Below are 14146 nucleotides of genomic sequence, written 5' to 3'. Positions count from 1 at the left end.
TGCTAATTAGTGAGAAGTACGATGCAAATAAAATACTGCGGTTTCAATCACCTGGACTGGAGCGCATTTCTTACATGGGGCTCATTTGTACAGTTAACTTTGGTGCAAGCCATGCTGTGTGTGAGATAACTATGAGGTGTAAAGTAACTTTTTTTTTATTTGTCAAAAAAACTAAGTAGTTGTTCTCCAAAAGTTGATACTGTTCATCTGGACGTAGCGTTTTCTGTGGGAGAAATGTTTCGTTACTCATCAGTGACTTCTTCAGTCTCAGCTGACTCCAAAGGTTTCTCCATCTTTGGAGATTTACTCACCTGGATGATTGACCATGCATCAAGACAAACTAAGTAGTTGTTGTTTTAGCAGAGTGGGGATTGGCTCACTTTGTGGCTAGCTAGACATGAATATCTGATGACCTGCAGTTTTTGGTTGCTTATTGAGGAACAGATCTCACTGGATAATTTCAGTGCTAAATAGGCTCATCATCATTCTTATTAGTAATGGCATCACTGACATGTGCATATTAATACATATTTTGCTTTAAACATTTTAGTGTGTGTTATATTGGCCTGCTTATTTCCTTATTCACACAGAATCATCAGTGGATGGACTGTAATAAGCCAATGAACCAGTTTTTATCATCAAACTAGGCAAACGGAGCAGACTGATAAAGTGTGTGAACAGTACGACATTAGTTTTTCTAACATCACATGTTTTGTGTTTGCAGGTCACCTTTGAGCAACACAAAGAGAATCTGTCCCGTATGTTCCGTCAGTACCAGCATCAAGAGTCCACCGGCACGATTCGCTCCATCTCTGGTGTCAGCCAAAGCTCTGAAACTATGGAATGTGTTAATGGGCCACCTGCAGAGGAAACCGCTCCCTCCACTGTCATTGAGCTGACTGTGGACAAGCTGTCCCAGAAATCCCCTGATTCAGCATCCAGTTCCACCATTACTTCCAGCCTGCTGGAGGTTGATGATGAAAGGGGACAGGCATCCATCACTGTGTCCAACATCCTGGCCGGGGCCAAAGATGAAGAACAAGAGCAACAGCAGCTGGTGGAGGAGTCTACCAGAGATAGCTCGGGTGTCAGAGAGGAGACACAAAAAGGTGCTACAGAGCAGTCGAGTGAAGACGTCAACAAAGAGAAAGCACAGACTTCTACTGGAAAAACTGCACAACATGAAACGGCTGACACAAAAGCGGTGGACGAGGGTAAAGTCTCTGCACCATCTGGTAGCGATGATGCACAGGCACCTGTAACAGATGATGAAAAATCTGAAAGTGAACAGAACAAAGGTGACTCGTCAAAGTCAATGACAGAAGACTCTTTAAATGAAGCAGAGGCTGAACCGCCAGCAGCTTCAGAGCGAGAAAACAGCGTGCTCGGTGGAGCTTCCGTCCTCAATGAGGACCTGGTTGACGTGTCATCTGTTAGTGACCAGGTCCATCCTAGCGATGCTGATGACAGCCAAGAGGAGTCCTCTTATGCTTCTGCTGCCACCGGAGAGGAAGGTGGGGAAGTGAAGAAGGACGAAGACGAACGAAAAGATGGGGGTGAAGAACAGGAGCTGAATAAGGAAGAAGAAAAAGTTGAGACACAGGAAAGTGAAGTGAAACAGACGCCTTGTGTGGAAAGCCAGACTCCTCCAGCTGAAATACCTGAGAAAAGTGTCACAGAAGCACCTAAAGAAAAAGCTGATGATGAACAGTCTTCCTCCATAGCTGAAACTACAAGCCAGCAGCCCTCAGACACCACACCGCCATCTACAGCCCAGGAGGTTACAGCGGCATCAGACTCCACTGCAGATGTCCAGCCATCAGAGACCAGCGGTGCCACTGGAGAAGAAACCCCATCTGGTGCCGCTGACAGTAGCACCACCACCACCTCTACCAGCTCCGACACTCAGAAGGGTGCAGAGTCTGTCAGCAAAACCAAAGAAATCAAAATTGCCAGACTGGACGTGTCCAATGTGGCCTTAGACACCGAGAAACTTGAACTGAAGGAGACCTCTGCAACAGTATGCAATCCACCCCCTTTTTTTTTTAGCGCTTATGTGTTACTCAGTTGTTACAATAGTTTATTATAGTTTAGGTGTTACACAAAATTGAGCGTTTAAGTTTCAAAGTGTTTTCTCAAAGGTTCGTGTCACATTAAATGACGTTTGGCTTCCATGTTTCTGTAGGAAACAAGCCAAGGTCAGTCAGCAGCTGCTGCATCAACAGCCACAGGAAGTTCTTCAGGCCAGCCAACAGACAGCAGCACCCCTGCACCTCGCTCCACCATGTTTCGCATCCCAGAATTCCGCTGGTCCCACATGCACCAGCGTCTCCTCGCTGACCTGCTCTTCTCGATTGAGACAGATGTCCAGATGTGGAGAAGGTAGGACGACAGTCCGCGGGCTCTGATTTTATTAATGCTTCAATAAACAGAAACACGGTTTTATCAACTAAAGATTTTTTGAGGAACATGCAGAAGTTTTATGTTTTTTTTTTTTTGTTTTTTTTTTGTTTGGTTAGGTTGTGATTGACTCAATTTAGCATAAAGACTAGAAAGTGCAAAAAATGCTGGTTACTGTCTTGTTCAGAAAATTACGAGTTAGCAGGCTTTTAAAAACAATGTAACTCTAAATCTGTAATTGTCAGAATGGTGTAATCTTATCAAATTGTTGAGCAAATAAGTGAGTTTTTCAGTCATTCTTTATCGAAATTGGTTTGTAACAGATCCTGAGCTAGAAAAGTGCATTAGAACTGTGCAATGGGACCAGATATTAAAGTAAGTGTCTAAATAAAAGAAGAAGAAGCCACATAGCTTTAAGCTGTGTGAGTGTGGCTTGAGGTGAATTTAGAGGAGCCTTAACCTCCTAAGACCCGAACTCTTCCACGACATGCATTTTTAATTTCTCTTTGATATTTGGTCACATTGGGGCCCGATGAATGTAAAAACAAACAATTACCAGATTTTTTTTTTTTTTTACCTTTTTTTTGTTTTTAAGAAAAATGTGAGCAACATTTGTTTAAAACTTTGATAGAACAGTAGCAGTATAATGTCCTCGTAAGTGGATATCAGGCCCATGTAGAGCAAAATTGAGTATTTTGGTCTAAATAACCCAAAATGTGATGTCCACATATGTGGACGGCAGGTCCTAGGAGGTTAATACTTCATTGCAATAACTAAAACCATCTTCTTGTCTTTTGCCTTTTAGTCACTCCACAAAGACGATTCTGGACTTTGTAAACAGCAGCGAGAATGTGGTGTTTGTCCACAACAGCATACACCTCATATCCCAGGTGGTGGACAATCTCGTCATGGCTTGCGGAGGCATTTTACCTCTGCTGTCAGCTGCCACATCTTCCTCCGTGAGTCCTTTGCTGCACGTGTGATTTTACGTTTGTATTTGTGTGGCTGTGGCTCCGGTCACAGGAAGTTATCCATCCACATTGACCTTTCCCCAATCACATTAGACTACAGTTAGCTGCTTCCTAACAACGTTAGTTTGTTTTAGTCCTGTCTGACCTCAGTGACAGCCGCTCTCTTGCACCATTCTTTGCTTCTGCCAATGACCTGACCGGTCTAAGGAGCGGGTTCACTTCCATTATAATTGATTTACATTCAGTTGTGTGGGCTCTGTAACCAGATTTCAACCTGAATGTGAAAAATTGCATTTTCACATGCCTTGATGTATTTTCAGTGCTGCACACGTTACGTATGTAACAACTTACTAACTGTGATAAATCACTGGTTATTCAACATAAGTCGAGGCTTCTGACCAGGGTAAAACCTGACTGTAATGTTACTTTTGAGAGAAAATGTTTAGAGAGGTTTCCTCATTATTACTTTTATTATTTATATATTTTTTCCTCTTTCTCTCTCGACTTTCAGCATGAGCTAGAAAACATCGAGCCCTCCCATGGCTTGTCAGTGGAGGCTTCGGTCACCTTCTTGCAGCGCCTCGTCAACCTTGTGGATGTTCTTATTTTTGCCAGCTCGCTCAACTTCACAGAGATAGAAGCCGAGAAAAACATGTCATCAGGAGGCATCCTCCGACAGTGCCTTCGCCTCGGTATGCACGTTGTCATTATTCCTGAGCTTCTAACTAGCTTTATTTCTCTTGTTTGGTCCTCTGCTTTTTTTCTGTCTTGCTGAGTTTTTACATGTGTAGCTGGCTTTCAAGTGAATTTCCCACTTCTGTTTCATCCTTTTACTAACCCCACCCCTCATCCCCCTCCCGCTCATTGATCCACCTTACATCAGCTGGCAGCAGCCTTCTGTATTAGCCCCAGTCATGGCTCCCTACAGTGTTTTTGACCCTCTCTTCTGTATTCTTCCTCTCAATCTTCAGCTCCAGCTCCCACTCGGATCTCCCTCGCCTCGTTCACCCCGCTCATATCAGCCCTCTCTTATCTTGTTATTATAACCCTCCTGCATGGCAACACTTTAAAATGGCTGCTCGCATGATATAGTGAGTTGTTCATAATGGCCTTGGCTGTACTGTACTGCTGCGTAGCCCGAGGCCTTTGTCTGCCTTCTGTTCCAGGCTATTAAAGTTTCCCCTGACAGCATCAGAAGCCTAGCCTCACAATCACTGAATAAAAGATATTGAAAATCTTACATTATTCATTTAATTTTTTTTTCTTTTGCAGCACACCTTATCAACGCAGCATGCACAGATTAAAAATGAAAGTAGTACAGTATACTTTGTACTTAAGCTGTAAAAAAATTATTGAATTTTCTTTGGATATTTAATGCTGCACATTCAGGTATCTGTTTCTGCTTTTAAACACAGTCCAGCCCACAAACAAAACGGCTGTCAAGAGGCCGACTTGTTATCTAAAAACGCTTGTTCCCTCTGATGTCGCTGCTGCTGCTGTGTGTGTTTTACAGGAAAACGATGCCACCATAGCACAGGTTCAGTTTTAGAAAGCAGCCGCTATGAAATGAATATTTGATGAGGTATGCGCTCCCCATTGCTGGCACCTAATCTGATTTTGGAAAACTGTAACAAGGTTTTAGCGTCTCCGCCCCTCCCTCTCCTCTCTTTTTTTCTTCCTTTTATAAATGGTCGTATGAAAGAGTGGTCCTAATGGAAAAAGCGAGCCCATTTCCAGACGGAATAATTCCCTCCTTCGTAATCTAAATGCCTCAGAGTTAACATTTGTCAGTTGTCACGCTCTGAGCAGTGGGGGTTGGGAGGAGTCCAAAGAGGAGCAATACATTAAATTACAAATGTTAAGTGTGCCAGTTCTCAACCCACCTAAAGTTGTCGGACAACGAGGTTTTTTTTCCTTTTTTTCGTCTTTTTTTTTTGGCCGTTGAAGGGTGTATCGCGCTGCCTACTCAGCATGTGCACACCCGGCAGTGTCATTTGTTATGGGAGCTGCACACAGTGGATGTGATTCAAGAGCACACCCTTGCACTATGACCTTGGGAGGAGAGGTGGAGCAGGGAAGAGTGAACGATGCTGCCAGAGTTGGCCAGAGCACTGACCTTGTCACGGCCCCGCTTTTTCTCTCCTGTTTTTGTCTCTGCTCGCTCCGCTCGCGGCTCAGTTTTACGCGCTCTTTTGTTGTGTTCGGAGGCTTGTAAATGCAAAGATTTAAAATTTTGTGTTCACATCCCCCCCCGACAATGATTTTATTTGTATGATGTCACATAAGATCTCTTTCTCCGTCCCTCCCTAGTGTGTGCTATTGCAGTGAGAAACTGTCTGGAGTGTCAGCAAGCCCAGTTTAAGAACGGCGCAGAGAGCTCAGCCCGCAGCTCCACAGCCATGCAAGGCACTTTGCTTGGAACAGCCAAGTCTGCATCTGCGCAGGCAAGTACTTGAAGTGATCACCTTAACTTACATTTTCTGCTGTTTTAAATTCCTCTACCATCAAACGCAAAATAACATCATACTTTTCAGTGACCGGTTCCCACATTTGTGCTGATTATCTTTTGTATAACGCACATTTTTGTCCTTCTCCTGTCCTCAGTAGGCAACCAGAAGGCGCTTTGCCCTTTGTCCTGTTCACAAGTGTTATTGCATTAGCTCATATCTTATTATGTTACCACACAGGTTGCTATTTGTTACACTAGACTAAGCCCTTTGTCATTGCCCCTTTGATTTGATACAGTGACTTCCAGTAAAAGTCATGTTGTTCTTCCCTGAACCGGGTGTTAAACCTCATTTATAATGCAGTGGCTCTATAGAAAAGCCATTATGTTAAGGACACGGTCTCAGGAGGGATAGCTTCCCTAAGCTGTTAAACCTTACCCTGCTCCTTGAAGGATTAATAAACACCCAGAACGGTGTAAACGAGCACGTGCGGTTTACACTTCCCTTGCAGATAATAATACATTTCACATGATAATTGCTTGATTTTTAATGCGTGCATGCAGAGTCCTGTTGATGCTGTGACAGGTGGCATGTCTCCAGTGAGAGATTTAGACCGGCTGCTTCAGGACATGGACATAAACCGCCTCAGGGCTGTCGTCTTCAGAGACATTGTGAGTTGTCCAGCAGACACGTTCGCATGCCTGTACACAGCACTCATAACGTGTATGAAATCACCTTTTCTAGCCTCCTCTAACCTCTGGTGCTTTTCAAAGAGGACGCACGTACAGATTGTTTAGTGTGTTGTTTGTTTCAGGAGGACGGTAAGCAGGCTCAGTTTCTGGCTCTTGCCGTCGTCTACTTCATCTCAGTCCTCATGGTGTCCAAGTACCGTGACATCCTGGAGCCCCACAATGACAAGAAACACCCTCAACGCTCCCAGTCTGCAAGGAGTACAGGTATACAGAACCTTCAAGAAAAAAAATCATCTGATGCATTTATGTGCATCAGAATGAAGCAAGTTGTTGTTTTCAATAACTTGAAAAGGATCTATGAATCATGTACTGCATAGTGTTCGACGATAAAAACAAACAAACAAACAGCTGCTAATCATCTTAAGAAAAAATGTTAAAGTTTGTGTATTTTTACTTGACCTGCAGATTGTTTTGGTGTGCGTTTCTCCTGATTGTGATTGTAACTTGCCATGTAAATAAATCACCTAATCACACACACATTCACACTGATTCATCAGGAGGAACCTGAAGTTCAGTATCTTGCCCAAGCAGGGATTGAATCACCAACCTTCTGATTTGTAGATGACGTGCTCTACCTCCTGAGCAGGGTGTATGTCACAAAGAAAACAATAGTTCCATGATAATTCCTCTGTCCCCGCCCTCTGTTTTTGATACATTAAGCATTATTAGACAAGTGCCATGTAACTCAGTCAATTTTAAGAAAAGAGACATTTCTGCTGTGCAGCTAATATCTCAGTAACGGGTCAAATCTAGACGACAGTCCAGAAGAAAAATATGTAAATCAGGTTTCCCTGATGGATTTGGATACTCTTATTTGTTATTATTTATGTCCTCACAGATATTGTTGCTGTTTCAGGTAGCACAGAAGGAGAGAACGGCTTCTCTCTGCGCCGCTATGATTCCGGCATCGGAGATGACCACACCTCAACTGCCGCAAGCGACGCAGATCTGTCATCCTCCGGTGGAACTCACGCTCCCGATGCCATTTCAGAGGCCTTGTCCACGCTGTCATCTGAGGTCAGACCTGCTATGTCTGCTGACTCAAAGGGTAAAAATGTGAAGGACATTCTGCGCAGCCTGGTGAGCGCTCCAACTGATGATATCGTGGTGGATCCAAGCCTGTTGCCGCCAGCGTTCCTGGGAAGTGTGAGCGATGCGGCCAGAGAACCATCGCCACAGTTCCGCTCTTTTGATAGGTGAGGGTGTGAACATGGATTGACATACACTTAAAAAGCACATATGGTGTTTATAGTCTCAACGTTTGCATTTGACAGTTCCACAGGATTTTACTCCCAACATGACTGCGGGAGACCTTTGAAAGTTAAACCTTGAATGCGTCTTTGCTTTCTTTCCTTAGAGGGGGCTTTAGAGGATCTTGAAAAGCATTTAGTAACAAAAGCCCCTTTGGACTAGGAGTCTTTGTTGGTGACGACTTCTCTCTTTACTAAGGTCCTCACCTCATGCAGACTTCCTCCTTTCAAAGAACTGTTTTAAGACGGAGAAAAAGCTTTGAGGAAAGCTTTTGTCTGTCCCTGTTTAACAGTTATCAGGGGTTCCCTCCTTTCTTAAAGTAAAAAAAAAAGTATATAATTTGCGTTATCTCCAGCGGTATGGGGTGAACAGTCAGGAGTAAGGCTTCAAAAGCAGAGCAGGGTACTGAAGTCACAGACGGGCTCAGGTGAGGGAGGATGGTTACTGGTCTGGTTTGCATTTGGAGCGCTGTTTCGCACATAGACTTTTACAAACGGCTCGATTTTGGCGGGGGTGGGGAGGGTAAAGAGGGAGAGGCACAGAGATGGGAGAAGCGGGAGAAGGAAGCCGTCACGGGGAAGCGTGTCAAGTCAAAAGTTCTCACGCACCAAAGAAAACATTTCTACATTTTTCTCTTTGTCACTCACAAGCACGCTCACACTCAGTCAGTCTGCCTGCCCCCCAACTGTGGGAATTCCACGGCATCTCTGTGATCGCGTGTCTTTATCTGAGGAATGCTTTGTCAGGTCTCAGGGCGCTCCTCATATCAGGGGGATTAGACTGGCTCCTGTCCGCTGAGCACACTCAGTAGGAAGAGAGGACGTCAGGAGAGCTGGAGAACGTAGACTAACAGCTCACTTGCTGGTTATGGGAGCCTCTGCATGCAGGGCACGCTGACAGTAGACTTTACCCCAGTTACCTTTTTATTAATCACTTGCACATCTGCACAAAAAAATTAATATCAAATCCAGGTGGAGGTTAACAAGTCCAGACTTTTATATTATTTTAAACTGAAAACCAGCATCTTATTCATATTATTCACACAATATTCAATCACCAGAATTATTCTTTAAGCAGAAAAAAATCAATGAACTCTTTGGTCTATATTGTATGATTATATATTAGATAGTATTATTATTATTAACAATAACAATTAATTGGGACTGAAGAGAATTTTAAAAAAGTGGATACCACCAAATGTTTGGCTTTATTGATTGATCAGTCACTTCAGCTTTTAGTGTGTCCTGCACACACTACTGTCTGTCAGTGTGCCAAGTTATTTTGATGCCTCCGAGTCAAAACGACCCCTCCCATTCATGTCATCCTCTGGTTTTAAGCCTATATTTATTCTCGGTTTACTGCTTTTTATCACCCCGCTGTCTCTCAACCCTTACCAATTACCTCTCGACACATGTAGATATGTTCCAATGGTGTTTATTATCTGTTGCAATGACTTTATCACCGCTCGGCATCTCCCGCTAACCACTAAGTCTTCCAGGGACACGAGTACAAGCCAGAGCTGACATTCTGCACTGACATCTCCTGCCAAAACATGGCAACTTTCTGCTTGCCCAGAGGGTTGGATTTATGAGACCAATGTATGAAAAAAGCTGGGATCTCCCAGATAAAAACTGGAGGCGGGTCAGAGGGTGAAGTATCCCTGCAGATTTATTTACTAGTGGAGACGTGCTGGATTTCTCCCATGCATTTCTCAGCCATGCCCCTGTTATGACAGCCAGTCTGCAAATATTTGCTGATACTAACCAGAACTAAACAGTGTCATTGTACGAGTCTGTGATTTAGACTTCATGGTTCGGCAGAATATGTGAGTGTTAGACAGTGGGATATACATGGTGCGGTTGTTTGCATTCCTGGCAGCAGGCTTTGCATGCATGTGAGAGCTGATGTACAGATGAGTTTTGTTGATGATTAAATGTTGTTAATGTACTGCTGGCGGTAAGCGTGTCAGACATGAGCGCAGCTCTCAGTCAAGGCCTACCTTTTTAGAAAAGTCAGTTAATAAAGACGTTGTCGCTTTGCATTGGAGTTCACCTGCAGTGATGTACCTTGAGGAAGCTTGAACCCACTTTAGCTGGTATAATAAAAATCACACATTTATGTGCTAGTGTTAATTGCAAAGATCCATATTATATCCGAATCAGGACATAATGATAAATATCTGCCATTGTTTTTAGTACATTGCTTTAACAAAATTGTCAAATATTGTTGTGATTACAAGACAGTAGAAATTAAACTGGGAAAAGATTTTTCATATATCATTTACTAAAGAATTGAGCCACCAATGAAAACTGCAAGTATATAACACCTTGAAATTGATAAAGCGAGGTCTAATATGCAGTCTGGTTACCACAACTGAGATTTGTTAATGTTTTATTTTAATATTTGTTTGACAAACATAAAGACTGAGCTCTTTTGCTCGTATTTAATACCGTAGTTTTAGATGGTTGCTCTCGATCATCTCCATTTTTAATAGATTATTTAACATCAAGTAACACAAGAGAAACTCAGTTGATAATATAAACAAAGGACAAGGGAGTTCCCCGGGTCTTCTGTCTTTAAACCCAGGATTACTTGAAGATGTTAAGATATGGGCTTTGTGAGCGGCGGTCCTATTACGGCTTATAATAGCTTTTTATGCTTCCTTGGTTACTGTGTGTAAACATGTGTCTTTCACTCTGTTTTGGATAATTAACAAAGAACTGTTTACCCCCTTTTAAACCAGTGTCTTCCATTGGTTTAATGAGGCAGTTGTTTTTGTGGGCACTTTAGTTGATGTTGTTCACACTTACAGATCACAGATAACATCAAGGTACCGACTCCCGCCAGCCGCAGCTCCATAGGGTGAAGATGTGTACAAATGTGTTTGTGTGCGTACGGTCAGTGTTGTTGTTACATAGTGAAAGCTATGATCAAAGCTTTGCTGGGGTGCACTCTTCTCTCCATCGTGTCAGTCTGAGGTAAAGTCTCCAGAGAAGAGTATTTTTATGTACATGCAACTTGAGACAATTTGTTATTCGGTCTCACACTTGTTTTACCTGAAATAGCAGAGTTTACTGGAGTCATAGCTGCACTTAGCCATAGTAGGTTAGACCTTCTAAATAATTCAGCCACACACACACACACACACACACACACACACACACACACACACACACACACACACTTTCTGCCCTGGGCTCCTGTTTGCGGGTTGAGTGGGGCCGCTGACGGCTGATTAATCGACTGGGGCGGCCCACTCATGATAAGTGTGGCTAATGACCTGCTGAATAATTCACTGAGCCTTTGCTGGGGAACAGATGGAAGGCCAAACACATATGCAGACATGCTCACTGGCAGACTTCTTCACACTCATGCACTCGAGCATTTATTTGGACACTCATGTGTGTGCATTAAAATATTTCTGAAAACATCCACGCACACTTTCAGCCTTCACTCAGCAGGGGTGTCTCTCCTTCTGTCTCTGCTGCTTTTGACACCCAGGGTGCTTCATGTCAGCGCCACCCTTGCTTCTTGATACCACCGTCCAGTCCACTCACTATCTGAACAGAAAAAAAAATGACCAGATACTTTTATCTCCACTCTTCTTGCCTATCAATACTGATTTCATTCTCTTCTGTCACTACTTTGGGTTTTATGCAACACGTGGACCTTAAGTGGACCTTCCATCTGTCGAGCATTCCTGACACAGTTATTATTATTTTTCCTCAAAGCTGTTAAGATTTAACAGCTACAGTAACTTTTAGTAACAATAGATCTGATCAGCTGCCTTAAATCAGCTGAGCGCATGCTTTGACACAGCAGCCAGGTATCTGTCTGCAGTACAGAGAGCAAACTATCCTCGTGGGTGTGTGTGCAGGAAAGAATGCACATACACACTCTGAAACTGGGGACGTGCAGGAATGTTTGCAAGCTCTTGTGTTTGGGCCTCTTCTTTTTATTGTATATTCAAATTTGACGTATTCTTGCATGTCTTGTTAAAACCTGCATTGGGTCGTGTTTCTGAGAGGGGAGCAGTAGCCAGGGATTAGACCCTGCTTCTCCTATGTCAGCACTGATAAGCAGGGCCAGGGTCTCTTTGATATGGCCGCTGGTCTGTCAGAGCCCTGGTCTAAACTGACAGCTTATCTACATGCTGCTCTCCTCGCATCTGCTGTTCGCCGGATGAGAATTGAACTCCACTTACTCGTACCACATCACTATGAGAAACATTTCCTGTTACTCCACAGGAGGGACCTCTCAACAGGCAGCATCATTGTTACAGAGAAACTCAATGTACATATTTAATCTGGCTGTCAGTGAGGTGTTTTTTGTGATGCTTGGCAGTTGTTTTTTATTAATGTCAGGATTTGTGTCTAAGGATACATTGATTGTTTTACATTTTTAGAACAAACAACTTAAAGTTGTCATTTTTAAAATCAAGTGTGGACGCAAACCTTATTTAAGGCAAAGCCAATGTAAGAGCCAAGTCTATCAGGACATTTTTCATTTCAAAATGTTTTTTTCTTTCCTTGAAATAACCTGAATTTGAGCCAAAAAAAAAAAAAAAGATCACTTATTTGTATTTTTTTTTAGAAGGTTTTCTAGAATAACTGAGATATTATAGAAGTATATTATTATAAATGTACTGCTTTGGTAGACTAAATATCAGGCATCATAGTAGAAGTTGCATTAATATCAGATAACATGCAGCTGGTGTTATGTGATAAAGCAGAAGATGACATCTAATAAAACGGGTGGCTATGGCTTAGGGGGTAGAGATCATCTGCTAATTGGAGGGTCGATGGTTTGATTCCTGGCTGTTAGAGTCTGCAAAACTATTCAGTAGTATTCACATACTTAACCCCAGTGCATTCATCAGAGGGTGAACGTTAGATAGAAAGCACTTCGGCACACTTAAAGATGTTTTAGATGAAGCTTGATTTCAGTGTAGCCAAACTGTAGTTTCTTCAAGTTTTCTCAAAGTAGTATTGTTGACTAAAGAAAAATGTATTTAATTAAAAGTAGAAATGTCCAAATAAAACAGTTTTTTAAATGGAGACATTGCATCAGGTGTCCTGTTTTATGGTAAGATTCAGTGGGCTACTATTCTGCTTATTTAAATTGCTCATAATTACTCCTCTACTCTGTGTCAGTGAAGGTTGTGGTGTTGTTCTAGTCATGCTGTGTGCAAAAATCTTATGAAGGGTTCTGTGAATTGGCAGCATCAGCTTTTTCTTCCAGTTGATCTATGAGTCTTGATAATAAGCGCTTTTTCTTCTCTCTACAGAAGCGTCATCGTTGCACCAAAGAAAGCAGGAGTGATGCCATCTCCAGGCACTTCCACCCCCGTCCTGGCAACCGCCTCCGGCTCCGTGTCTGGTGGGACACCTATCGATAGCGTCTCTGTGGTATCTTCTAGCGACGCCTCCCAGAGCACCTCTGCAGACTCTGCAGCCTGTAAGCACACAAACACAAAACCGTACTGCAGTATTGGCAGAGCAGCGAGGGAAGCTAAGTCACAGGGTGGATGAGTGTGCTGAGGAGAAAGTCAATATTTATTTAGAGATCGTGCTTCTCTGTATGTCTGATGGAATAATGGTGTTTGCACAGTGTAATCCAGTTTCTTCAGGCTGGAGGACAGCATGAGTAACACTGATTCAATTATTTAAAAAGCTAAAGCAGTATCGAATGTGAAAAAAATAAAAACATTTGAGACAATTTTAGGGCGGTGCTCTGCCAGTGCCAGGGCCCATCATGCAATTACACAGAAAATGATGTGAGTCTACACAAAAATGTAATGGGTTAGTCATCAGGATTACGCAGAAACAACCGAAAACAAACTGTACTAATCACACTGGATCATGTATAACTGTAACAGAGATGCAATAGAGTGCATTTGGAAAGGGTGGGTTTCATGCGTCAAGGGACCATTCAAGTGGGGCGAATCAAACGTAGACATTAGTTATTTGGCATTTGTCTTAACTAATAGGCTACTGGGACATCCCAGTATTACAATAATTCCAGTAGGAGAAGGAATAAGGTGAATGGTGACTGAATAAAACAATATATTAAAGTCATACCTATCTTAGTTGATTCATAAGTGACATAAATCAGCAGTTTTTGTCCCCTTTCTGTGTAAAAGTGTAATGTTTTTTTTTTGTCTGTGTGTTTAAGAGAGGAGGGTTTGACATGAGTATGTGGATTATGTTTTAGGACTTTTGGGTGCGTGTGTGTGCTAGTAAATAATTATAGCTTAGCTGTATGCACAGACTGCTTGATGGCACTGAGAAGTGTTGAGTAAATATGCTGTGTGCGTGTGCGTGTG

At 42.7% G+C, this 14146-nt stretch overlaps 1 protein-coding gene across 4 annotated transcripts in view; it reads left to right on the top strand.

The window, feature by feature from the left end:
• lrba (LPS-responsive vesicle trafficking, beach and anchor containing) overlaps positions 1-14146 on the top strand; it is a 176289-nt gene that overhangs the window by 51394 nt on the left and 110749 nt on the right. For all 4 annotated transcript variants that reach the window (XM_013909267.1, XM_013909269.1, XM_013909268.1 and 1 more), the window contains exons 22-30: positions 725-2020; positions 2186-2382; positions 3206-3359; positions 3883-4063; positions 5682-5815; positions 6382-6489; positions 6633-6774; positions 7427-7766; positions 13109-13278. In XM_013909267.1, coding sequence (XP_013764721.1) covers positions 725-2020; positions 2186-2382; positions 3206-3359; positions 3883-4063; positions 5682-5815; positions 6382-6489; positions 6633-6774; positions 7427-7766; positions 13109-13278 — 2722 coding nt within the window. The remainder of the gene's footprint in view (positions 1-724; positions 2021-2185; positions 2383-3205; positions 3360-3882; positions 4064-5681; positions 5816-6381; positions 6490-6632; positions 6775-7426; positions 7767-13108; positions 13279-14146) is intronic.

Source organism: Pundamilia nyererei, unplaced genomic scaffold, assembly GCF_000239375.1.
Source record: "Pundamilia nyererei isolate P.nyererei 1_Seehausen unplaced genomic scaffold, PunNye1.0 scaffold00022, whole genome shotgun sequence".
In the NCBI taxonomy this organism is placed as follows: domain Eukaryota; kingdom Metazoa; phylum Chordata; class Actinopteri; order Cichliformes; family Cichlidae; genus Pundamilia; species Pundamilia nyererei.
The sequence above is the reverse complement of the archived record's forward strand: the minus strand, read 5'-3'. Positions and strand labels throughout refer to the sequence as shown.